The sequence below is a fragment of the Rutilus rutilus genome (assembly GCF_951802725.1).
Source record: "Rutilus rutilus genome assembly, chromosome: 2".
In the NCBI taxonomy this organism is placed as follows: Eukaryota; Metazoa; Chordata; class Actinopteri; order Cypriniformes; family Leuciscidae; genus Rutilus; species Rutilus rutilus.
The window spans coordinates 56,119,279-56,144,159 of record NC_140210.1 but is presented as its reverse complement, the minus strand read 5'-3'; the positions used below and the strand labels follow the sequence as shown (position 1 = coordinate 56,144,159).

The 24,881-nt window shown below is 39.9% G+C and overlaps 2 protein-coding genes across 4 annotated transcripts in view; both read left to right on the top strand.

Moving 5' to 3' along the window:
- Positions 1–24,881, top strand: part of LOC311286415 (uncharacterized protein) — a 120,286-nt gene that overhangs the window by 42,533 nt on the left and 52,872 nt on the right. The window lies entirely within an intron of this gene.
- Positions 1,696–22,711, top strand: LOC311286374 (deoxynucleoside triphosphate triphosphohydrolase SAMHD1-like). Of its 3 annotated transcripts, none has more exons than XR_014626547.1 (17): positions 1,696–1,900; positions 10,017–10,154; positions 11,252–11,435; positions 13,401–13,495; positions 13,590–13,750; positions 18,612–18,727; positions 18,897–18,968; positions 19,121–19,152; positions 19,248–19,397; positions 19,492–19,592; positions 19,717–19,825; positions 20,035–20,126; positions 20,230–20,342; positions 20,510–20,646; positions 20,721–20,822; positions 20,951–21,060; positions 21,384–21,521. XR_014626547.1 is itself a non-coding variant. In XM_084402574.1 (17 exons), exons 3-17 carry the CDS (start codon positions 11,357–11,359, stop codon positions 21,549–21,551), a joined length of 1,623 nt encoding a protein of 540 aa, XP_084258700.1. In that variant the 5' UTR covers positions 1,696–1,900; positions 10,017–10,154; positions 11,252–11,356; the 3' UTR covers positions 21,552–22,711. The 3 variants fall into 3 exon arrangements, 2 of the variants coding, with proteins under 2 accessions (XP_084258700.1, XP_084258699.1); XM_084402574.1 differs by having other exon boundaries at positions 20,730–20,822; positions 20,956–21,060; positions 21,384–22,711; XM_084402573.1 differs by having other exon boundaries at positions 20,956–21,060; positions 21,384–22,710.

Here is a 24,881-nt window from a genome sequence, read left to right as displayed (position 1 = left end):
TTGTTGTCTGGCGCTGTTGCCATGGTGACTCATAATATCTGCGCTCCATTGATAATGGCTTTTTATAGTTGTGGTGCACGCGCTTAACTCAGAGTAGGTCAACTCAGAGTTGATTGAACTAACTCATTTCAGCTGTTCTGTAACCGAAAACTCAGAGTTTCCCATCTCAGGGTAAGTCAACTCAGAGTTCAAGTTTTAACTCAGAGTTGGTTGAACCTCCTTATTGAAACAGGCCCCAGGATTGTTTGTTTGTATGTGTTTTGCTGCACTGTTCAGATTACTGCTCCATTCAGATTTCTATATCACCATTGGGATTATTGTGCTGTTCGGATTACTCCAATTCTAACTGTTGGTGCTTTGTACTTGACTGTTGTTACGTCCAGAGATGTATTATTTATTGTGATGGTCTATCAGAAGAGCTGTGTGGTCTTTAAGTGTTTCTCCCCGTGTTTGCTCTTTGGCTCCTCCTACCCTCAGCTGCACCTGCTTATCAGTCCAGAGCCAGACAGCAGAAGAGCTTGAGAAACAGAGTTTAGAAACATTTCTCCAGAGCGCTGTCTGTGTCCTGTCTCTGCAGTCTAATATTGTGTTGTTGAACAGGAGAACTGCTTAACTGTCCACTCTGTGGTATTGTATTATTACTTTTATTTAGTTATTGTTTTCTCCATTTTGGGGACAGGAAGGGAGCTAGTGTACAAATCTTTTTTTTTTCTTTGGTAGTTTAGTCAGACGTTAAAATTCCCCATTCAGATTGCTTTTTGTTTGTTATTTTGGCCTTGCCCTCTCCTGAACTCATTCCCCAATTTGTTACGTCCCGCGCGAGTCTAGGGGTATAAGACGGACCCAACACACTCAGGCTACGTCTACATTAATCCGGATACATTTGAAAACGGTGTTTTCGTTTATAAACGCTCTCCGTCCACACTAGCGTTTTAAGGCTAAATTCACCTTACTGTGCATGTGTTGAACCCCACAGAAGATCACTGATAAGATTCAGATGGAAAAATAAATAATGAAGTTATCACGCAATTCTTCTGACAGGATAATTTTATTTAGTAAAATATCTCAGCATTCACTGATGTGGTTCAGGTCACACGCAGTCGTTTGGTCTAAAACGCGACTGCTCTCATGTAGTATTGCCACAGGACAGCAAATGTGAGTAAATTCTGTCATCTTTGCAGGACTGTGATATGAAGAGTGTGCAATGTAGAATATTTTTAGCAACAGTGTGAAAGTGAATAGCACATAACAGGCACAATATTGGTATAAACTTGAATATCTATTGGTACAATATGCATCACATGACTAAATTTACGTCATCGTTTTTAAATACCACCAGTTTCACAGTCCACACTAAAACACGAAAACGGCGTTTTCAAAAAGCTTCGTTTTCATTAATAATAACGCTGTCTCAGTGTGGACGGAAGGCCAAAACGGAGAAAAAAAGATGCATTTTCAAACAAGTGTGAACAAGGCCTTAAACTGCAAGGGTAAATGTTGGAGACACTTGGGATAATTAAATACAAGTAATAAATACAATACCACAGAGTGGACAGTTAAGCAGTTCTCATGTTCAACAACACAATATTAAACTGCAGACACAGGACACAGACAGCGCTCTGGAAAAAATGTTTCTCAAACTCTGTTTCTCAAGCTCTTCTGCTGTCTGGCTCTGGACTGATAAGCAGGTGCAGCTGAGGGTAGGAGGAGCCAAAGAGCAAACACGGGGAGAAACACTTAAAGACCACACAGCTCTTCTGATAGACCATCACAATAAATAGTACATCTCTGGACGTAACATGCAAATGTGTAACGTGACACAGCAATCTTTTCTACATGATAGTTTTGCCATCGGCTCTCTACCCTTCTGCATCTTCCACCACTTTCGCCTCATCAGTGGGTGAGTTTCTGTTCTCTCCATCAGTTGCGCTGTTTGTTTAATGCTTGCTATCTTGTGTTGTCTCCCTCTTACTTTGCTTTTTTTTGTTGATGATGTGATGCACGGGGTCTGGCTAACATGGTTTTCGCCAGTTATTGGCATTGCTCCGACGGTACAAACATGCCTCTAGCAACATTTTCACAGTTTATTTCCGTTTTTTGGAAATAATCCGTAATGGTAATTGGATATTCACTGGCTCAACCAAGGGAACTGCCGTCAGCATCTTGATTCTCTGATGTTTGAAAACTGCCATAGACTAGGAATTCTCCATTGTCCATGGTATAGGCGGTTTCATCGGACGCACGCGCGTTGCCAGGGTTACGCGTTGGCCCAAAGTTAACTTCCGGTCTGTGTTTGTTTATCGGTAATAATTATGGCGCCGACTACAAACACAGTTAAAATTAAGGTGATGAGTAGACTGAAGTTGGGCTCAGGTTGTAAAAATGTAACAATAAAAACAATAAAAAAAAATCGGTTTCCTAAAAACAAAGGGAGACGGCGAGCATGGATCACCGCTGTGCGAAGAGAGGCTTGGTAGCCAGGCAAGAATTCGAGGATCTGTAGCACTCACTTTGTTACAGGTAAGAAACCCATGATAAGCAACTAGCTATTTTAGGTGCGCCATCAGTGGACCCATGCCATCCAGATTATGTTCCATCAGTTTTCGCTCATAAAAACACCATTGATGGTTCACATAACAAAATGATACTTTGTATTAACTTAAAAAAAATTATAGATTTTCATAGATTTTCTCAAATTGTATTTATGATTTAGTTAAAACCATAAATTTTGAATAATGTCAAACCAAAATTTTAAGTTTTACCTTAACCCAAAGTACACAGCAAAAACTCCAGTGTTAAATTAACACTCAGGAGTGTTAAAGTTAATGACATAATTAAGTGATTGATTTAGTGATGATTGAGCATTATTGAAGACACCTGATGTTAACAAGCAGAATCACTGAAGGAGAAAATCACAAATTGTAAGCCACCATTATGGTGATCAGTGTTTGCATTAGTTGGGCTCTTGACCCTTATATGTTTACTTTAGATTTTACTGTTGTTTGTCTGCTGTTATTGATTTATAACAGTTAAATGAATAAAGTAAAGTGTGATCTGATAGTGTTGACATAATCATGCTGTGATCTGAAAAATGAAACTTATTGAGATAGTTTGGTTTATCTTGTTAGCAGCAGCTTTGTGATTCTACAGCATATGATTATCAGTACTTTACTTATAATCCAAAATATTTAATAAACATTGTTCTGATCAAAAGACTTTCAAATGAATTTCTTTAGAAACACAGACATCAATAATCAGCCTGTGAATCTCAACAATGGTGACAATAATAAAGCATGTTGCAGTGGCTGCCACCAATCACAACTCATTAATGGCTCCCATCATGCATTGCGGTATGAATAAATTATGATCTGAATTGTCTATGTAATTTACTTTTCCTAATTGAATATTTTGCTTGTCACCATTGTTGAGATGCATTGACTGAACCTTGATGTCTGTGTGTGCCTAAAAGACAGATTTTTTTTTTTTTTCCAAAACAACAAGAAATCCTTTGTATTATATCTAAAATTCTGGATATTTATGCAGAATCAGTTATTCTGTGATCAACAACATAAATCTACATCAGAAATAAGGGTCTCAATGAGTTCAGTGATCAAGTTCAAATGATGATTGTCATAATATAACCAACACCACCAGATCACTTTTTTTCTTTGTTCATCTGTCAGTTATAACTCAGATACAACAGCCAAACAAAATTTAAAGTAAAAATATAAGGCTCAAGAGCCCAACTAAAGCAAACACCCATCACCATAACGGTGGCTTACAATTTATGATTTTCTCCTTCAGTGATTCTGCTTGTTAACATCAGGTGTCTTCAATAATGCTCAATAATCACTAAATTAATCACTTAATTATCTCATTAACTTTAACACGCTGGAGTGCTAATTTAACACTGGAGTTTTTGCTGTGTACTTTGGGGTTAAGGTAAAACGTTGAGTTGGAAAAAAATAAAATTTTGGTTTGACATTAAATCAAAATTTATGGTTTTACCTAAATCATAAATACAATTTGAGAAAACCTAAAAAAATTAGCTGTAACAAAATTACATCAATTGTTTTAGGTTAATCCAAAGTATAATTTTTTCCAGTGATAGAGGGCGTAACACTTTTTCAGTGATAGAGGGCGAAACCAGAAGGTATAAACTGAAAATCACAATTTTCCATTGGACCAGTGTAAATATATATTTTGAATGAATTGCACTGATGTTTCACATTTTCCAGTGTGTCTGATTTAATTTTAAATTATGAGACGCACACTCATTTTTACACTGGTCTACCATCTGCTTCTGTGTTTTTCACCCTCCTCACTTACCTGACAACAATATGGAACGCATCATCAACCATACTTACCCTTTCCGAGCAGTTTCTTGTGGTCCTGATGAAGCTTCGTCTAGGCTTAACTCATCAAGACCTCGCTTTTCGCTTCAGAGTGAGTTGTGGAACTGTCTCAAACATCTTTCATGAATGGCTCGATTTGATGGCTAAAGAGTTACAATGCCTTTTCCGGTGGCCATCCAGGAAAGATATCAGAAGAAATCTCCCCACCCTCTTCAAGACTACAGGTTTCCAACAAGTTAAATGTATAATAGACTGTACTGAAGTGTTCATTGAGAGGCCAACTAGTCTGCAAACACAGGCAGTCACATGCTCCCACTAGTACAAATCACATAATACTGTGAAGTTCCTTGTTGGTATTAGTCCAACAGGAGCCTTTACATTTTTATCAAACGTCTGGGGTGGTCGTGCTAGTGACAAGGTTATAACAAAAAATCTGGGTTATTTGACCTTCTTGAACAAGGAGACCATGTAATGGCTGATCGAGGCTTCAATTTTCCTGCATATTTTGCCACCAAATGTGTTCGTCTTCATGTACCAGCATCTACAAAGGGAAGAAAACAACTGACAGGATTAGAGGTGACACTATCTATAGAAAATTGTCCCAAGTGAGAATCCACGTGGAAAGGGCCATAGGAAAACTGAAGTCATTCAGAATTCTGCGGAACACCCTGCCAGTCAGTATGGTCAAACGGAGAAATGATAACAGTCTTTGCACAATAGATACAATATTAATTGTTTGTGCAGCACTGTGCAGTACCAAAATAAAGCAGGACTTAACCACAACTTAAAGGGATAGTTCACCTAAAAACCCTCATGTCGTTCCAAACCTGCCAGACCTTTATTCATCTTCAGAACACAAATTAAGCTTTTTTTAATTACTTAGGCTGTCAATGGAGGGACAGAAAGCTCTCGGATTTCATCAAAAATATCTTCATGTAAATTACATAGACAATTCAGATCATAATTTATTCATACCGCAATGCATGATGGGAGCCATTAATTAGTTGTTATTGGTGGCACCCACTGCAACATGCTTTATTATTGTCACCATTGTTGAGATTCACAGGCTGATTATTGATGTATGTGTTTCTAAATAAATTCATTTGAAAGTGTTTTGATCAGAACAATGTTTATTAAATATTTTGGATTATATGAAAAATACTGAAAATCATATGCTGCAGAATCACAGAGTTGCTGCTAACAAGTTAAACCAAACTATCTCAATAAGTTTCGTTTTTCAGATCACAGCATGATTATGTCAAAACATAACCAACACCATCAGACCACATTGTCTCTTTGTTCATCTGACTGTTATAAATTAATAACAGCAGACAAGCAAAATTTAAAGTAAACATATAAGGGTCAAGAGCCCAACTAAAGCAAACACTGATCACCATAATGGTGACTTACAATTTGTGATTTTCTCCTTCAGTGATTCTGCTTGTTAACATCAGGTGTCTTCAATAATGCTCAATCGTCACTAAATTAATCACTTAATTATCTCATTAACTTTAACACTCTTGAGTGTTAATTTAACACTCATATTTTAACACTTTACACTCTTGAGTGTGGACTCATATACACTCCCAGGAGTGTTAATTTAACACTGGAGTTTTTGCTGTGAGGTTTGGAACAAAATGAGGGAGATAAATGAATGACAGAATTTTCATTTTTGGGTGAACAAACCCTTTAATTTGATACTTTAACCTACGGGATTACTTTTTTTATTTTTTTTATTAAATATATTAAAATACCAAACACATGCATTATGATATTTGTAGTGTTGAACTTGTATCACAATGTTTCAAATGGATTGCAATTATAAATGAAATGATATATTCAGTAATGAACACCAACAACTATTGATTAACTGATTTATTGACTGATGAATAAAGTACTTTAGACTACGATTTCCGTTTTTAATGTATTTATGTATTTGATGTAAACAGTGAAAAAGCTTGGTGCTCAAAAAGGCAGGAACAACCTATGCTTTAAGAAAAAAAACACTCTTTTTCTTGTAAAACTGATTTCAGATCAGCACTATTGAGCTGCTTTTGAGACAATTTTCATGGAGCTGTCACTCAACTGCAGTCTTCCCTCTACAAATTCATCCACAACTTTTGGCAGCATGTGTTTAAAGTACGTAGCCTTTGCATATATGTGGAGACAAAAGCATTGTCATAAGGCACATCAAGTTCCAGGTGCTGTACTGGGGTCCAAATAACAAGACAGAATGTTTTCAGCCCAAGACAGTGCATCCCTAACTGTATCTGCCTGTAGTAACCTCTGGGGCCTTTTGGGTTCACAATGTACTGCCCCCCCTCCACTCTGATGTCTTGGTTTGTGGCAGTGTGTGCATCATTAAGGGATGTGCAAGCACTGAGTGTGATAGGGCATTTTACTTCTAGCAGCTTGTCATCAATTATACCATCAGGGCTTGCTGCCAGCCATGGGTCTCTTGCACACACCACCAACCCTTTGTCCATCACTATGCAGCGCACAAAAGCGTGCATGCGCACTAACGTTTGTTTATGTCAGGGGTGCCCAACCTTGCTTCTGCCTATCGACTGTCCTGCACAGTTTATCTCCAACCCTAATCAAACACACCTGAAGCAACCAATTAACATCTTCAGGATCACTTGAAAATTAAAGGCAGGTGTCTTTGATTAGGGTTGGAGATGAACTGTGCAGGACAGTCGATCGGCAGGAGCAGGGTTGGGCACCCCTGGTTTATGTTGTTGCCGTTGAAACCGTCTATATACATCGCTCACCGAGTCTCCATGAGTATCCTCTGGTCCAAGCCTGATGTTCTTCCATGCATCGGGTCTTACTATCATCCAGGCCTACCTCACCTTTGAATCCCTCACATCGTCACTTTGCTGTTCTGAACTGTCGATCTATCTCCGATAAAGCCTCTTATCTCAATGGATTTATCAACGACAACAAACATAACATTTTCTTCTCACTGAAACTTGGCAAGTTCCTAATGATTTTCTGCGGTTAAATCTACACAAGCCGGATGGATATAAGTACTTATCTAGACCACGCCTGCATGGTAAAGGGGGTGGTCTCGCTGTCATCTATCGAGACCATTTCTGACTCACACAACTTGATTTTCATGACACTACTACATTTGATTATATGGTTTTAGGGCTGACTCGCATGGCTCTCTCATAATTATTTTGCTCACTCCGTGAACTGTTGACCCTAATTGCTTGTTCCTTGTCATCTCCTGTTCTCCTGCTTGGTGACTTTAAAGTCCGCGTGAACCGGAAATTGCAAACGACTTTTCTCCAGTGCTGTGACGTATTTCCCAGTGAAAAGGAATATTGAACAGAGGGCAGGGTTTTACTCCAGCGCTCCTCCTCTCCATCTCTCGCTCTTTACAGACTAACGATTTGAGGGGAGTGGTTAAGCGTTTCCCAAACCAAGCCGTCAAACCTACGTCATCAGAGAAGGTCCTCCAATGCAGAGGGAGGGGCATTTTCAGATTTTGATTAAAGATTACGAAGGCAAAAAAATGTTTTCTGTGTTTTAACTCGCACAGATTAATTGTTCACCACAAGACTAGTAATATGTGCTAACAAAGTAAATAGGGTCCATTTTTATTTCAGTTGGACTTTAATATTCATGTTGAAACAATGTGTTTGCTTTCCATAACATTGAAAGTGTTATAAGAATATGTATAAGAATATGTTATCTAAAAGTAATTTGGTTTAATATTAATTGAAAGATGTTATACTGAGACTTATCTGCTCTTTTTTTATGTAGTTTAGTTCATATGATAATAAACCTCAGTCTCCGTATGTTTTATGATGTTATTTGCTATAAATGCGATATGTTTGTAGTTGTGGTGGGGCCTATTTGGAGGAAAATCCATGGCCGTTTTTTACTCTGTCCATTCCTGCTTCCAGCCATTACACATTATTACACTTATTACTGACCAGTTTGACTTAATTTCTGTCATACTTCTACAGAAGTTATTATTGTGAAATAACAGAATTTTAGATGTTGACATTTAATTGAAAACGTTTGGTTTGATTGTTGATTATTTAAGTGTTTGCTTTAGTTGAACTCTTGACCCTTGACTTTTTAACATCAGTTTATTTCTCTGATGTCTTTAACTGTTTTTGCAAGTTACTTTTGTTATCACACACAGACAGATGATGACATAATCATCATAAAGTCTCTTCATTCACTGATCTCATTCAGAGTTTAATCTTGTATCAAATGTGTTACATTACCACCACTGTGAAACTATAGCAAGAACTCCAACAGCAAACAGATACTATGAACATATATATTTTTTTATTCTGGATGTAGAATCATACTGTATTTTCACAGAGATACTATGATCAATATATACTATCATATAATCCAAGATTATACACAAGGAGGGTGAATTAGTGAATCAGACAAATCTATGATGATTTTGACATCACCACAACAACCAAAAACACCTAATAAACTTCCTCTTAGCTTTTTCTTGCCATAACAAATGTGTTTTATAAACGAGAAAAACTAATGTTAATTGGTCAAGGGTCAAGAGCCCAACTAAAGCAAACACAGATCATCATAATGGTGACTACAAGCATTATTATTTTATTTTAGAACTTCTGTGGAGATATTTAGAGATTTATTGTCTTTTACTTGCAGTTGATTTCAGACTTTGTGGTTGTAAGTCCGTTGTAGTTGTTTAATTTTCTGAGAGTGCAAGCATGATGTTGAACCAACATCACATTGTAACATTGACTCAATGCCACTACCATTGATGTTTAGTTGAAATTTCACCATTTTTCAACATTAATTGCAAGTGCAAATGTGATGTTGATTCAATGCAATTAACATTGACATGTTAACATCGATTTAACATTGGTTCGATGGTGGCTTGCTATCTGTGTTTTTAGTGCAAATGTAAATTATGACTAGAAATATTAGTCTAAATATAATTGAAAGACATGTTCTGAGCTCTATGATGCACGATATAGGCACTAAAGGCCTGTTATAAGGAATAGGTTGCTCCTGATGGCAGGATATCTTTTAGATGTGTTTTTAAAAGAAAGAAAGACTAACTCTGGCTATATCCTCTGCTTATTATAGTGAAGAAATTAGACAAATTTGAACATGTTTCATTGATAAAGTTCAACAACATTCGAAATAAAAATTCACTAGAAAGCAAAACATTGCCTTTTAAAACTGATCTAAAAATACAAACACCTTTTACATATGGCAAGAGACAACACATAATTTTGTTTCAGACCTCTGTGGACAAAACGTACAGTGATGTGTGTCCCTGTTGTATCTGTAACTATGACTGCAGGCAGAATCAGCATGAGGATTGGGCTTATGATAACGTAGTCTAGTGTTGTATCTGCAACTAGAACCTATTCTGGTGTTGTATCTGCAACTAGAACCTATTCTGGTGTTGTATCTGTAACTAGAACCTAGTCTAGTGTTGTATCTGTAACTATAACCTAGTTTAGTGTTGTATCTGTAACTATAACCTAGTCTATTGTTGTATCTGTAACTAGAACCTAGTCTAGTGTTGTATCTGTAACTATGAGTGCAGGCAGAATCAGCATGAGGATTGGGCTGATACATGATAACCTAGTCTAGTGGGTTGAGTCTCTGAATCTATAAAATCTCTCCACATTTCTACAGGTCTTCATTACCGTCCTCCTCGACACATGAGCAAGACGACAGCAGATCATTGAGCAAAAGAGAAGATATCTGGACCTGACAACTGAAAATACAGAGAGAAAATTCTTTATGTAAAAAAGTTGTATGAGAAAAGTGAAGGTAAGACTTTATTATTGAAATTAATATAAATATTAGATGCAGTCAAGGGTTAATTAGTATGAAATTATTAGATAATTCATAATATTTATTTATGTTTTAAAAACCTGATCTGTATGAACCGGAAATTGCATTTTAGTACAATACTAATAAAATCACTGTTAAAAAAAAACAGTAAAAACAAAAAAACAACAACTATATTTTACGAAGTTCCAATTAGGGCTTAAAATAGATTTAAGTACATTTAATTGTATATTATATATTTGTATCGCTGGGCATTGTTGGTGGCAACACCCCAGCAGAGTACGTCCCTAGATTTAAGGTCCAGGGCAGAGGCAAGGGATTCTGACCCCAACCCTTCAGTATTTTAGAGTTTAATATATCAATTTCTGATTTAGCGATATTGAGATCTATTCACTGATCAACTGATCACTTCTGAAGCTTCACTAATATTTGACTGTATACAGATTTTTGTTATACAGAAATGAAATGGCATGAGGGGAGTAAAGAGTGACTTAAATGCTGTATTTTTGCATGACCTAACCATTTGCATATATTTGTTAAAGTCATGATTCCTGTCTTCTGTTTGCCTTTCTTAAGGACTTTTAAGTGTTCTCTGTTCTCATTGTTTCCGTGTTCATTGTGTCCTATGGCAATGGCTGTGTTTGTTTCCTGTTGCCCAGGTGTGTCTTGTTAACTTGTTAAAGGGTTAGTTCACTCAAAAATGAAAATTCTGTCAGTAATTACTCACCTATATGTTGTTCCAACCCCGTAATACTTTCGTTCATCTTCGGAACACAAAATATAAGATATTTTTGATTAAATCTGAGAGCTGGATCACTCCTTCAAAGGCTGTAATTTAATTCTGCCGGCCCAGAAAAGGTGTTAAAACTTAACAGGGCTTAAATAGGCTCCCCTACCAAAGTTTTAAGACAAATACATTTACAAGAACTGTACAGTAAACATTGTGTGATCGGCACTTCCTGAATGTGTTTCCAGCAGCAGTCGCTCTGATCTGACTCATTCCCCTTCACTACAGTTCAATGTTTGTCTGAGACACACCCTTATAGTTTAATGACAACTTTCCTCATGTATTCCAGTGGGTTGAGCTTCTGGATCTATAAAATCTGTAAGAAGTTCTACAGATCTTTATTGCCTTCTCATCTGAGCTTTTAACAACCCACAACAAGAAGACAAAAGAGAAGATGCAAAAACACAAAAAAACTCTCTCTGATCTCAGGAAAAATCTTCAAGATCTAAAAAAGTCATATGAAGAAATTGAAGGTAAGGAAAGACATGTACACAACTCACTGTCATGATAATGTGTATATCATTTACTAGTTCATGTGATACATCTATCTCCTGCTCCTATATTTGTGCTTAGAGTAAAATTCATCTGTTTACATATGATTTACAAACCAGGGGAAAAGAAGTTCAGCACAAGATTATCTTTCAAGTATAATGAGTTTAGTTAATACAAATATTTGTTTCTTTGGACCGTAACTTGACTTGACATGAGATGACAAGAAATACAGTGAATACAAAGATTTAACGAGGATAGAAAGAAAGCTGTTTAAAGAAAGACACCTACAGGAATTATGTCAGAAAGGCATTGCCAGAACTTGAACCGCTTGAACTACTTCCTAAAAATAGTCCCACCGGTAAAATATTAAATGAGAAAACTTTACTGCTCATTGTTTGTATGGAAACATTTATATTAGCGCTAAAATGAACACAAATATAAGCTGCACTTTTCTGGAAAGTCTTGGCCATACACATCCACTATAAATGCATTGCTGAAATGTTTTATTGTGTTTACAATATATTTCCCTTTCGATACGGTACACTTGCACTGCATCAGTGTTTTCTGATGCTTATGGGGAGAACATAGGTTTTCTCAGAATAATGAAGCCTGATTGGTTCACGTCTGTGTAACTTCACAGACAAATGGATTTTCAAAGAGCAAATTTTCTCATCTAAAAGAGCAGATTCAAGCGATGTTTGTTGCAAAATGTCATGCCACAAGTGTGGCTTCCCTGTACCCCCGGATGAGCACACAGAGGGCATCGCCATGGCCGTTCCCACAGAGACCAGCAGCTCTCACTGCCAGAGCATGAGTCTCGCCCTGTTGTGCCCAAGGATCACTTTCTTTCAAGAGAGCGATCAATCATGCCTCGCACACTCTCCAAATGATCTTCCCCTCTCAAGCCGAGACGGAAGAAACAGCGGAGCCACCGGGACTGAGCAGTGGGAACTGCAGCAAGCTCATGTTCGGTCCAGCGCCCGTGTGTGTCGATTCACCCACACAGCCCGCGCACTGGGTCAGCCCCAGGAAAAGGCAAAACAAGGTGAAGCAGCACTTCCACTCAGCTAAGCACTACCTATTTCCCAGGAATTAGGGACCCCGCCCTAGGCTAGAGCTGGATCCTGAGCAGCTCAAGCAGCCCTGATATTTTGGGCATGAAGAGGAGGAGGCTGAGTCCCGCCCAATGCGAGCGTGTGTTCACCTCCCAACCCCCTGTTCAGTTCTGGGCATTGGAGGCAGTGTGTTTGGCTGGTACTGGTACTGTTCCTATTGCTGGCAAGTCAGTTGGGAAATACGACCTGGTGGTCAGATTTCTCAGAGGAGGTTTAACCTCCTGGCCCCAACACAGTCTCGTAAAAGACCCAAAGCTCCTCTTATAGGACGTATTTTAAGTCCCTATCTCTCTAGGAGCCTGCCATGGGGCCTTTGGCATCAAGCACCCCGGGATACGGACTTGCAGGACGGCCTTCCGTTCTGCACTATATACTAGTAACACAGCGTTTTGCAGTACATTCCTCATAAGCATCAGAAAACATTGATGCAATGTGAGTGAATCGTATTGTAAGGAAAATTTCCAGTTACTAACGTAACTAGGGAACGATAACGGGAACGAGCATTGTGTAGCTTGCTGTGCTACTGAGCCGACGAGAGTCAACGCTGCCGCTGCTCGGCCGAAAAATTATGACTAAAATGGCTTTTAAAGCAACTCAAATAGGCAGTTGACCCCGTCCATTTTGGCGGGAAGAAAAGCCATTTGTCTGTGCAGGTGCAAAGACATGAACCAATCAGGCTTCAGTATTCTAAGAAAAACGGGAGCTTTCCCCATAAGCGCCAGAAAACACTGATGCAATGCTCATTCCCGTCATCTCAGGGAATCAAGGTTACAGTATGTTAGTAACTGAAGCGATTTTACACTGAGGATATAAAATGTCATGCTTTTCCAGAGCCTGAGAAACAACAGTCATGGGAGATTATTATGGATGAATTGCAAGACATTCTGAAGAAATACTCCTTAGACTTTTCAAAAGAACAAATGAAGGTAAACTAACTACTCATTTAACATTTCTGCTTATGTTAAGTCATGAAATGCATCGAATGTTAGTGAGATGAACTGGTGCGTTGTTATCCTGTAGATCTTCAACGACCCCATTCATGGTCACATTGCGCTGCACCCCCTGCTGGTGAAGATCACAGATACACCTCAGTTTCAGAGACTCCGACACATCAAACAACTTGGAGGAACATATCTGGTGTATCCGGGAGCTTCTCACAATCGCTTTGAACACTCACTTGGGTGAAATATTATTATATTCTGATCAAATTTTTTAGATTAAGTAATTATGTTTAAATTAATAATTTGAGAGATTTAAAGTTAATATTTAAATAATTTTACTACATTTAAATGTTCACAGTTCCCTTTCGTGGTCACTACGAGTTACGTCAGTGACGACGAAATGGGGGTTTCGCATAAAAAGCATTTCACCTTCGAGATATAGAAAACGAGCCAATGGCCTTGGGTCTGCAGGTTTTGCACTCCACCCCACCTCGTGGGTATATAAGGAAGTACGCCGGCATAGCGCAGTATGTTTTCGCTTCGGAGCCAAGATCATTTCTTCACTCCACAAGCCATTCCTGAGTTTTTCATCCTCTTTCTCAGCACTCTTTGAGACGAGCGACTCTCCGGTGTTGGAGTGACGGCGATTTCAGCGAGTTCACATTGCCTGCTGATCTGTGCAGTGATTTGCCAGTGAGTGTGTTCTCCCTGTGCGCTTCAACATCCGCAGAGTTTTCCTCTCACAAAAAGAGTTTGCACGCGGCACGTCTTTTTAAAGATGCCTCGCCCGTACACTTCTGGTTGCGGTCAAACAGTTTGTGACACTGTCACATTAATTTAAGTGTTCCTTTGAAAACAGAAATGATTACGATTGCTCAGGAGGTATTATATTGGTTCACATAATGTTTATGTATGATGAATGATACTCCTGTGTATTCCTGTGTGATATGCTTAGCTTCCACTATGTATGTTGGTGAGAGGGGATGTCTCTTTAAGGCTCGGCCGCCCGCACTTACTATGAAGGCGTGCCTAAGCTTATGAATGGAGGGTGAATCAGAAAGGGGAAGAGGTGTGTTTGAATTCATGGCGCCGGCAATGTTTGCTGCAGCTATAATATTTAAAGCTTGTTCCTTATGGTTTGATAGCATTTTCAAACGTTACTTTAAGAGACTGCTTTAATGGTGGAGAGAGGACGGAAAATTATTCAACCACCTGGATTTTTCACTCGTGTACACATCTCTGGCAAACGGATTATTCTCACGGACTAATTTTTTCCTTTTTTGGTGTGTGTGTGGATTACTTTTTTGTCTCGTTCCGATCGAGGATCATTCCCATGGACTTATGGACTAAACGTTTCCCGGTTGGAAAGACGGTAGCGAGCTCATGAGGCAACCCGGACATTTGTTTTACTTATTTTTCCTGTACGGGGTGTTTGAAGGTGGTGAGTGCACGGGATAATTGTTTCATTATAATATACTGCGCTCAGCGCGTCATTCAATTGAGCGGTTTTGTGTGTTTTATGTTTATGGTGTTCAGCGCCGTCTGAATATTATTGTTATCTTTTATGCTGTGTGACTTATTCACTATCATACATCTGCTCGTGCTAATTTATATGTTAGAGAAAGCATTGATGTAGGTGACAGTATTGAAGCTTTGGTGATATTCGCCATTATTGTATTCATTCCAAAGAATCTCCTTGTGCGTTTATAGTAACACTGCTGTTCAAAAAGAATATTTGAGGGCGGATTGTTACAAGTTTCTGACTCTGATAGGCACAATCGCTGTCTTGCGTGTTTGGCCATTGATCATGCCAAGGCAGCGTTTGTGGGACTGCGGGAACATGACCATCGCAACATTACAGTCGAGACTCAGTGACCTTTCACGAGGTAGAGTCCCCTCATCCACACCCCGATCTACGGTCTCCTCTGGAGGTCGTACTTCGGCTGGTGGCCAGGGTGACCTGAGGGTGACGGTGTGGACTAATACGCCGACGATTCATCCTCGGCCCACATCCCCCTCTCCAGTATTGCAACCCGTGAGCGCTCTGACTGAGCGCACTGGTCCCTCTTCGGAGCGATCCTTTCGGCACATTTCTTTCGGCGCTCCAGAAGAAGATGCTATGTCGATTGCAGCATCACAAGGTGGGCATGAGTCCTCGGGAAGTGAAGATTTGGCTGTGCTGCAGCCCTCGGGCATGCCAGCATTGCCCGACTCTGATCCCGAGCTGACGGTCATGCTTTCCCGGGCCGCTGCGAGCATTGGGTTAGAATGAAACCCTCCACCCTGTCCTCAGCGCTCGCGGTTGGATGATTTGTTTTTGGGTGCGGCCGCTGGTCAATGCCAGCGTCCAACCCCAATGCCATTCTTCCCGGACGTGCATGAGGAGGTCTCAAGGTCCTGGAAGGCACCACTGTCTTCCCGCGATCGCTCATCTGACTTCTCTGCCTTTCCTCCCCTCGACGGGGACGCTGCCAATGGGGTTCCCCCAGTCGAACATTCTGTTGCAATGCAACTGTACCCTCAGAGCGCTTCTTCTCGCGGTGACCTTAAGCACCCTTCCAAAGCCTGTATTTTTTCGTCCACTCTTGTGGCGAAATCCTACAGAGCCGCGGGACAGGCAGCTGCCTCACTGCATGCCATGGCCACTCTGCAGGTCTACCAGGCCCAGATGCTCAGGGACATGCACGAGGGTAGGACTGACCCAGGGCTCTTCGATGAGCTGCGTGCCACAACTGACCTCGCCCTCTGAGCAACGAAAGTGACCGCACGCTCCCAGGGTCAGGTGATGGCCACTAACGTGGTCCAGGAGAGACACCTGTGGCTGAACCTGGCCGATATGCGGGATGCTGAGCGGACCCGGTTCCTCGACACCCCCATATCCCAGGCCGGCCTCTTCGGCGGTGCGGTTGAGGACTTCACCCAACAATTCTCAACCGCCCAGAAGTAGACTGAGGCAATAAAGCACATCCTGCCCCCACGGCCCGCTACTGCCTCCACCCAGCCATCGGCACAGGTTCCTCAGTCTGCTCGCCGCCGAGGGCGCCCTCCTGCGGCTCCCGCCCCTCCCACATAGTCCCAGCAGCAGCCTCCACCTCCATAGAGGAAGCCGCTTCAGGGGAGTCCGCTTCACTATGGTCAGTGGCAATGCCCCATCATGAGAGCGGAGGTTGCTACCCTACTGGCCAAGGGAGCGATCGAGACCGTCCCTCCAGCCGAAATGAGGTCCGGGTTCTACAGCCCCACTTCATTGTCCCGAAGAAATCCGGTGGGTTACAGCCAATCCTCGATCTGCGCATCTTGAACCGCTACCTTCACAGGCTGCCTTTCAAGATTTTTCGAATGTGTGCGGCCACAGGATTGGTTTGCAGCGATCGACCTGAAGGACGCCTACTTCCATGTCTCCATTCTACCTTGACACAGACTGTTCCTTCTGCTATCGAGGGGCAGGCATACCAGTATGCGGTTCTCCCATTCGGGCTAGCCCTGTCTCCTCGCGTCTTCACGAAGGTCGTCGAGGCAGCCCTTGTTCCTCTACGGGAACACAGGGTTCGCATCCTGAACTATCTCGACGACTGGCTGATCCTATCTCACTTCTCAAGACAAGGTTTGCAAACACATGGACCTAGTGCTCCGGCACCTAGCTCGTCTGGGCCTTCGGGTCAACTGGGAGAAGAGCAAACTCTCCCCCGTGCAGAGGATCTCTTTTCTCGGTATGGAAACCGACTCGGTCGCCATGTGCGCGCAGCTTACGAGCGAGGGCGCACTGCTGACTTGCCTCCGCCAATTCTAGGGCAAGAGTGCGGTTCCACTGAAACTATTTCAGAGGCTCCTGGGGCATATGGCATCCGCAGCCGCAGCAACGCCAATCGGATTGCTCATTATGAGACCGCTTCAGCACTGGCTTTGCAATCGAATCCTGAGGTGGGCATGGCAACACGGCACACTCCGAGTCCCAGTGACTCCGGCCTGCCGTCAGACCTTCACCCCGTGGACGAACCTCAGCTTTCTACGGGCCGGAGTGCCCTTAGAACGAGTTTCCAGGCATGTTGTTGTATCGACAGGTGCCTCCACCACGGGCTGGGGTGCCATGTGCAATGGACATGCTACCACGGGCTTCTGGAAAGGACCCCAGCGTCTTTGGCATGTCAATTGCCTCGAGTTGCTGGCTGTATGTCTCGCCCTGCCCCGCTTCCATGCGTTGCTCAGGGGTCAGCACGTACTAGTCCGGTCAGACAATCCTGTGACAGTAGCGTACATCAACAGACAAGGTGATCTACGCTCCCGCCGTATGTCGCAACTCACCCGCCACCTCCTCCTATGGAGTCAGAAGCATCTGAGGTTGCTTCGAGCCATTTATATTCCGGGAGACCTGAACTGTGCAGCCGACGAGCTCTCACTTCGGCCTCTCCCCGGAGAATGGAGACTCCATCCCCGGTCGGTTCAGCTGATTTGGGATCAGTTCGGGGGACGATCAGGTAGATCTTTTTGCCTCCCATGACTCGTCCCACTGCGACCTGTTCTATTCCCTGACCGAGGGCACGCTCGGCACGGATGCACTGGCGCACAGCTGGCCGCAGGGCCTACGCAAGTATGCGTTTCCCCCAGTGAGCCTTCTTGCACAGACCCTGGGATCTCAGACTTACGCAGGGCACTGGAAGACAGCCGAGAGGTGGCGTGATTAGACTGGGAACCCCCATTTCGTCGTCACTGACGTAACTCGTAGTGACCACGAAAGTGTTCAGTTCAGTCTTGGCTCCTCAGCGAGAACCGGCGTACTTCCTAATATACCCACAAGGTGGGGCGGAGTTACACATCCAAAACCCACAGACCCAAGGCATTGTCATTGGCTCATTTTCTATATCTCGAAGGTGATATGCTTTCTATGCAAAACCCCCATTTCGTCGTCACTGATGTAACGTCTCCGTTCCCACTCAGGGAACGAGGGTTACATACGTAACTGAGACGTTCTCTGATGTTGTTGATGTTTTTACATGGCATGCAAGGAAACAAATACAAATATTTTTGCTATTCAGTGTTCTTGGTATAAACTGTGGTGTTGTGTGTGTATGTGTGTGTGTGTGTGTGTGTGTGTGTGTGTTAGAGTGGCGTTTTTAGCTGGGTGTCTGGTCAAGACTCTTCATGACAATCAGCCAGAGCTCAAAATCACCAAACAGGATTTCCTGTGTGTTCAGATCGCTGGACTGTGTCACGACTTGGGTGAGTAGCACTAATGCACATGGAAAGTGAAAATAATCCACTATTCAGTGTTTTGTGTTGTGTTTTTTGTATTTGTCACGGAGTCTTAACTCACCCAAACCCTTGTCAAATCGAACATTGATTTAGGATTACCATACCTAGAATTATCCAGTTTCTCTTTATTTTTTAGGTCATGGTCCATTTTCCCATGTATTTGATGGTCTGGTTATTCCTAAAGCAAAAACAATGAAAAAAATAAGAGGTAAGTGTCTGTGGACATGCACATTTCTTACTCATGTTACTGTTACATTTGGACATGGAGAACTCAAGCCATGTATGTCTGGGAAATTGAAAGAGTTTGTTAATGTGCATAACATGACTTACAATCCACATTGTATTTTTTTTTCTTCTTAGGCTTGCCTGATGACGTCCCTAAGAAGTGGAAGGTGTGAATGAACACATTGCTCACACACACTCGGAGCGGTTGGTTTCTGTAATATATGTATTTAGGATCTCATCTGTCTTTGTGTCTTTACTGCAGCATGAGCAGATGTCAGTGCTGATGTTTGATGACATTGTGAAGAGTTTGAAGACTGAGAATGAGAATGTGTTGAAGGAGCACGGACTGGATGATAAAGACGTCACCTTCATTAAAGAGTTAATCGAAGGGGCAAAAGATTCAGTTGCTGAAGTACGTGCTGTTACTCTAGCTGTGTTAATAAAACTTAGTAACTTAAATGTAGTGGAAAATGTTGAAGTGAAACAGCCTTTGCTTCTCTTTTCAGTGGACATACGAGGGCAGAGCGGAAGACAAATCCTTCCTGTATGAGATTGTGGCAAACAAACAGAACGGCATTGATGTGGACAAATGGGACTATTTCGCACGGTACATATTATTAGGCATTTTGCACAGATGGTACTATGATGTAGAATCTATTATAACTTTGAGCCAAATTATCCTCTCATTGACATATCTTTTTTTATATTTATATTTAACATTTATTTCTCAGAGACTGTCATCACCTCGGCATTCGAAACAGCTTTGACCATCAGCGTCTGCTGAAGTTCGCTCGAGTCTGTAAAGTGAACGGGAGAAATCACATCTGCTTCAGAGACAAGGTGCATGATTCAATTATCACACACTATGAGTACTAATCAAAGACACACACATACTGAATATATGACGTTTTGAGTATATTCAAGATTCATCTACTCTGTTTTATATTTATATTCTCTGCTTAAAACTTCAGAAGTGACATTAGCTGTTGAATGTGAACACTGCATTATGGGAACTGGATCTGTGACTCTGGTGTTTGTATGTCTAACAGGAGGCAGATAATGTTTATGACATGTTTCGCACTCGATACACTCTCCATCGCCAGGCCTACCAGCACAAGATCTGCAACATCATTGAAGAGATGTGAGTCTCTCTGTTTTTCAGTGAATATGAGATTTCACAATATTTAATCTGCTGCATGACTTATTCTTCTTACATGTTGGAAACACTAACTCAAATGTGTTAGGTTTGCAGAAGCGCTCGTACTAGCTGATCGTGATCTTCATAAAGACAAACCTGAAGATATGCTGAAGATTTCTGAAGCCATAAAGACAGCAGAGGAATACAGCAAACTCACAGGTCAGCTCAAAGAACAGGTGAAAAACATGTAAACTCAAAGCTAAAAGAGCTAAAGATATACCGGATTACCATAATCAGGATAAACATATTCTCTTATGAAACATGTGGTTGTGTGTCTCAGGACATGTGAAATAACATGTATCATAATGAATCTTTTGTTGTGTCAGATGAGATATTTGAGCAGATCTCGTCCTCCACTGCTGAAAACCTGCAGGAATCCAGAAACATCCTGAACAAGATCGTCAGGAGAAAACTGCCAAAGTTTGTGGGAGAAGCTCGTCTGACTGAGGAACACAAGTCAGAGGTTGAACAGAAACTGAAAAACACTGATTTACTGTTTTATTAACCCTATAAAACTAACAAACCCTCTCAAATCAGAAAATTCAGGAAATTCTGATGAAATCATGGAAAGCTGCAGTGCAGAAGTACAAACCCACTGACCCGACTGTTTCTCTGAACATCGTAGAATTACCAGTTTATGTAAGTTATATCTTATTTCAGAGCTGATTTACATACTTAAACCAGATTGCATGTGTTTAGTGACTAAGATGCATGTTTTTACACTGAAATAAAACAGAATTGTTTAGTGAATCTCATGTTCTCACAAGCTCAGGTGGTTGATCTGGATCACGGCATGAAGGACAAAAACCCCATTGAATCCGTTTATTTCTACAGCAAGAGGAATCCCAACCAAGCTTCAACCATTAAAGATTATCAGGTACTTATGACACTCAAACTGTTTTATTCCAGATCTTAAAGATTATCAGTTATTCGTGACACTCAAACTGTTTTATTTCAGATCTTAAAGATTATCAGGTACTCATGACACTCAAACTGTTTTATTCCAGATCACTGCATAATCTTTCTAAATGGGTGCCATTTATTCCTTTATAATGTTCTGTTGGTAATGGTAAACTAATCAGACTGGAGCTTAAACTTTGTCTTGTTCGGCTCAGTGAAGTTTGCAGTGTACTTCATTTACTCTATGATTGAGTCTCTTTATAAAACTCATTGAGTGTGATATTTGTCTTGTGTTGACAGTTGTCCAGTTTCCTGCCAAAGAAGTTTAATGAAGAGCTAGTCAGAGTTTATTACAGAAGAACTGATGCTCAGACAGCTGAAGATAAGATGGAGGAGAAGAAGAAGGTGGAAGAGGCTGAGAAGTGCTTTCAGATCTGGTGTAAAGATAATTTTGGACTGTGTGTATGATTTATAATATCTAAAGTGTATGGCTGCAGAGTCAGTTTGTTTAATGAATGAACTACTGAGACACTTTATCATCAAGGAGGTGAAAGATCATTTATAAAAGTTGAAAAGTAATTTAAATTATTTAAAATTGCAAAATTATGACTTTATAGAGATATTATAGTTTTCATTAATATTTTGAATTTGCTTTTATTTTTATAATTCCAGTTTTCCTTTTAATTTTAGTTAAAAGTTTTAGTAATTTTACATTTTTGACATTTTAGTATTATGTTTTTGTTTGATTAAGTTTAAGTTTTTTTGTTTTATTTTGAGATATTTTAGTACATCAAGTTAAACTAAATGAAAATGAGAAATTCAGCCTTTGGCAACTAGCTAAAATAAAATAAGATTTTGTCTATTTTATTTCAGATAATGTTTATTTTAATTGAAATACAGAAAATGTTTGTTCATTGGTTTTAGTTTTGGGGAACTATAATAACCCTTGGCCAGTGGTAACACTTCAAATGCACTCTTTTATTTATACATTCATGTTCATTTTAACCTAAAAACTTAGTGTTGAAATATCAAGTTAATGTTCATGTTCTATTTTAGAGTTTTCTCTTCATTAATAAGCACTTGTCATGTCTGCAGTTGTGGTATATGTGTGCTGTTTTGGCAGTATTTCCACAGATGATCAGATGAATTATTGTGTGATTTCCTCCAGAGAGCAGCAGAGGACTCGACTACTCTGTGCTTTCATTCCCCTGATTCATTCTTTCACATCAGTTTCAGTTCAGTTTGCATTTGTTGGTTAAAGACAACAGTCTTCTGAGTCTCGATGAATGAAGGATAAAGCTACAATAGAGGCCTGTAAAAAAAAAACCTTCATAGAGCCTTTACACACAGCCAGTGCTTTTGAGGTTGTGTTTATATTAATAAATTGATGTTTCTGAATTGTGCTCAGCATAAATATGGAAGTTTGGGGTTATTACTTTCATTTGTGTACAAAACACACAAAAATAGGTATAATTCAAAATGTTTAACACTGAAAATGATTCTGAAATTGGACACTGAATTTAAAACAGTGCTTTAAAACCTTTTAGCAGCTTAATCTTTGTGAAATCAGCTTCAAATTCTGAATAAATATATACAAATATACTGTATGTCTGTAATTTTATAGCAATTTTAGTTCAAATTATTTTGTGAAATATTTTTTTGTATGAAATAAAAATGTTTTAGTTCAGTAGGCTACTTACTTTATAGTAAACTTACACTCCTATAGCTTGTATACACGTTAAAATTTTGTAACTGTCTTTAGAGAGCAACTTTAGCTCTGCATTCATGAACTACAACTTATATAGCACATTCACAACAGCCACTAGGCTGACCAAAGTGCTTTCCAGAACAACCAGAGAGATAATATGACATAATACCTGCATAACAACACATAAAACACAAATAAAAGCAGTAAAGCAGAGAGATGTTATATTTAACTCCGGGGACTTTTACAACATCCACATTTGATTAATAAATGTGCATTGCGTGCTATCAGTAGTTTGACAGAGAAAGGTTTGTCTGATCCGCTGGTCACTGTATGGAAATGAAAGTCTGTTTTGAGGAAACATGCAAACACTGTCAGTCCTGCAGGACACTGATATCCATATTTTAGATCAGATACAGAGATGAAGCTGTGAGGACACTGGATCTGTGACAGAATAAAATCAGCTGATCTTTATCTCTCCTTCATATCTTTGTCACTTTACAATTCCTGTCTGTTCTGAACACAAAGCAGAAGAAGCTCCACATCATTCAATATTCAAACATTTGCATCAGAGATTAAAGGAATTTTTCTATTTTATTCAGGGTTCCTACGCAGTTTGGAAAAATATTTCTGTTTGCAGACTTTTTCCCGTATTCAGTTGTCAAAAATATAAAATTCTAAAATATAAAAATAATAATATATAATATATAAGAATTTCTAAAAAAATAAATGTATAATTTAAGCTAAGTGATTTCATGGCAAAAGTTTAGTGATCGTTTAGTGATCGTCAAACACGACTGACTGAATTCAAGGTTCACATTTTCATTACACAAATCTGTTTATATTTAAGAGTCTTCTTTGACCTTCAGTAAATGAATGTGTGTGTGCCACTCAGACCAGCAACAGATAAAGGAGTGAACGATCATTTCATTCAGACTGTACTTTCCTGTTTGGTGATCATTCAACATCAAACCACGATTACAGTATCAACCCGATGTGTCGCAGGTGAATATATGTCATCACTACATTGACAACAAATACATCACCCATATAAATTCATTAGACAGGGTTGGAGCTAAACTCTGCAGGACAGTGGCCCTCCAGGACAGCATTTGCCCATCCCTGTCCTAGATGATAACCATTAACAAACATGAAAAACAGCACTATGTCGTTATCAAGAGAGCGCTCAATCTCTATAGGCAGACCTTTTCCTTTGAAATATATTGAAATTGAGTGTGTAGCCTACAGTTAAACTTATGATCTCTGACGTTGTTTTGAGTGTTTTAGACAATTATGTAAAGCAACTATTATGAATAAACATTTTTTTTGTTTGACTTGACTGAGGCATTATTAATCATGTGCCATATTTTCTTTAATTTTAAATGTCATTTGTATTGATGAAAATGTTTACCTATTAGAACGGTATGAAAATCGATACACAAAATGGAATGGCATCACGTCTATGGGAAATTACATGACAGATAAAAACACAGTTTTTAAACACAACTAGCTCTGTCAGAGTGATGGATATCCTAATAGTTATCCAACTTCTGCATATCTATCATGTTACAGTGCTGATCGTGTAAACTTAGGGATTACATTAATACTATAATGGATGATAATTGCATTAATTTGGGCAGTGCATGGAGAGAGTCGATCACTGAAGACAATAGAAACCACAGAGAACAGGAACAAATACAAAGAACCAAACTAAACATAAATACTGACAAAACCTGTGGCCTTGATTTTCTAGTTTAACTGTATTGCATAAATATGAATTGAATTCATTTGTATATAGGCAAGCAATTATTTTAAATAAAGCAAAATATGAATTATTTTAAACAATGACATGCCGACAGGACCGTTAGTGTTGCTGTGTCAGTAAATGAGTTGATAATGACAAACTAATCGAGGAGGAAGAGATTAAATGATCACTTCGCACAACCTATGATCAACTTGTTGAACACCTGCTGTTAACAAGCAGAATCACTGAAGGAAAGAGGAACACAAGAACAGAAAATAGAGAAACACAAGAACTACACCTGACTTCCAGCCAGTACACATTATTACACTTATTATTAACCAGTATGACC